Source organism: Pteropus vampyrus, unplaced genomic scaffold (genome assembly GCF_000151845.1).
Source record: "Pteropus vampyrus isolate Shadow unplaced genomic scaffold, Pvam_2.0 Scaffold246, whole genome shotgun sequence".
Classification (NCBI taxonomy): domain Eukaryota; kingdom Metazoa; phylum Chordata; class Mammalia; order Chiroptera; family Pteropodidae; genus Pteropus; species Pteropus vampyrus.
This window is the reverse complement of record NW_011889027.1, coordinates 708271-709894: the sequence shown is the minus strand read 5'-3', so window position 1 is coordinate 709894 and position 1624 is coordinate 708271. Positions and strand designations below refer to the sequence as shown.

Below are 1624 nucleotides of genomic sequence, written 5' to 3'. Positions count from 1 at the left end.
CCGTCACATGGGGCCGTCACGCGGGCGCTGTCGTCTTACTGCGTCATCCGCGGGAAATACAAGGCGAAACTCTGACAGCACATGCCTTAGGAAGAACTGTGACGAGACGGGGACACCATGAATCCGGGGTCCGGATGAGCCGCTGCCCCCGACAACTGACCGAGTGCGGCTGCGATTTTCCCCGGGAGACGCAGACGCGGACCCGGCAGAGGCGCGCACGGTCCGGGGAGCGCCGTGCGGGCGCCTGGGCTGCCCGGGCAGCGGTGCCCGTGGCGAGGCCTTGAAGGGCTTCTGAATCACTGAGCGGCAGCACCTGTCACAAAGCCCGTCCCCAGGCCAGGGAGAAGCGCCCCCCGCGGCCGGCCACAGCCTCATCTCCGCCCACGCAGCAGCTCGCGCTGTGCGCACGTGGCCGTGTGGCCGCGGAGGTTGACGCGGGGACAAAGGCGGAGGCAGGAGCGGCTGCGCGCGCCGTCTCGACACCGCGATCCCGAAGGTCAGCGGCACCGCCGCCGCATTTAAGGGGTGAAGGAACCAGCTCCACGAGCAGTCAGTGCGAAGGCGCCCGCCCCTGGCTGGGGGCGGGGGAGGCGGCGACTTCCAGGCCCGGAAATCAGGGGCCACAGGAAGGCGGTCCGCGCCCCTCGCGCTGACAGTGGGAAGGTGCCCGGCGCCCAGACACCCAGCACCGTCGGCGGCGCCAGTCTCGGCCACGGCAACGCCACCTTCTCCCGCCTGCCTCCTCACCTGAGCCCCTGCCCTGGACTCGTCCCCCACAAACATGAGTCTCCCCTCCTTCCCCCACCAGGACCTGTGGTCTGTAAAATCGCAGTGGCCATCAGGGCTGAGGCAGTGCTCCTAGGTGACGGATTCGTCCATTCATGCCACACGCTCAGCAACGACCATGGAGGGCCTGGGGCCAGGCGGGCGCACTGTCCTGTGGGAAAAGGCAGGCCCGTCCCCAGCGCACGTGGTGGGAATTCTCGGGCACAGCTGTGTGTCCTAGTGTCAGAGGACACGGACGAGAAGACAGAGGTCCCCTCCTGCCTCTCCCAGGCACTGTCCAAGGTCCTGGCTGGGCTGAGTGCCGTGGCTGTGCTGGGCCCCTCACCGTGACACAGGCCGACGCCTGCCCACCGGCCACTGCGGTCTCTTCCCAGTAAGGAAGCTGTGCCTGAGAGCGGGAGGTCGTGCAGGTCACACGGGAGGGCGTGCGGGTCACACGGGAGGGCGTGCGGGTCACACGGGGAGGGCATAAGGGTCACACAGGGAGGTCGTGCGGGTCTCACGGGGGGTCGTGCGAGTCACACGGGGAGGGCGTGTGGGTCACACGGGGAGGGCGTGCGGGTCACACGGGGAGGGCGTGCGGGTCACACACAGGGCTTGCAACGATCCCGAGCTGATTTCTGGGCGCGGCGGGCGGGATCAGGCAGAGAGGAAATGAAAGCCTGCCCCCTGCTGTGTGGACGGGAACACGAATGCTCGGTCCGGGCTGGAGCGTGGAGAGGGCTGAGCGAGACCACGGCACTGTTTCCCTTCCGTCTCTGGGTACCGGCTTGGACAGGAAGTCGATGACTCAGTATCGGCCTGCGTGAGGACATAAGGGCCCACGTGCCTGTGCTGC

The 1624-nt window shown here is 68.0% G+C and overlaps 1 protein-coding gene across 1 annotated transcript in view; it reads right to left on the bottom strand.

The window, feature by feature from the left end:
* Positions 1–783, bottom strand: part of LOC111729096 — a 2357-nt gene extending 1574 nt beyond the window's left edge. Inside the window, exon 1 of the mRNA XM_023520080.1 lies at positions 40–783. Coding sequence (XP_023375848.1) covers positions 40–783 — 744 coding nt within the window. The remainder of the gene's footprint in view (positions 1–39) is intronic.
* Positions 784–1624: the final 841 nt, after the last annotated feature.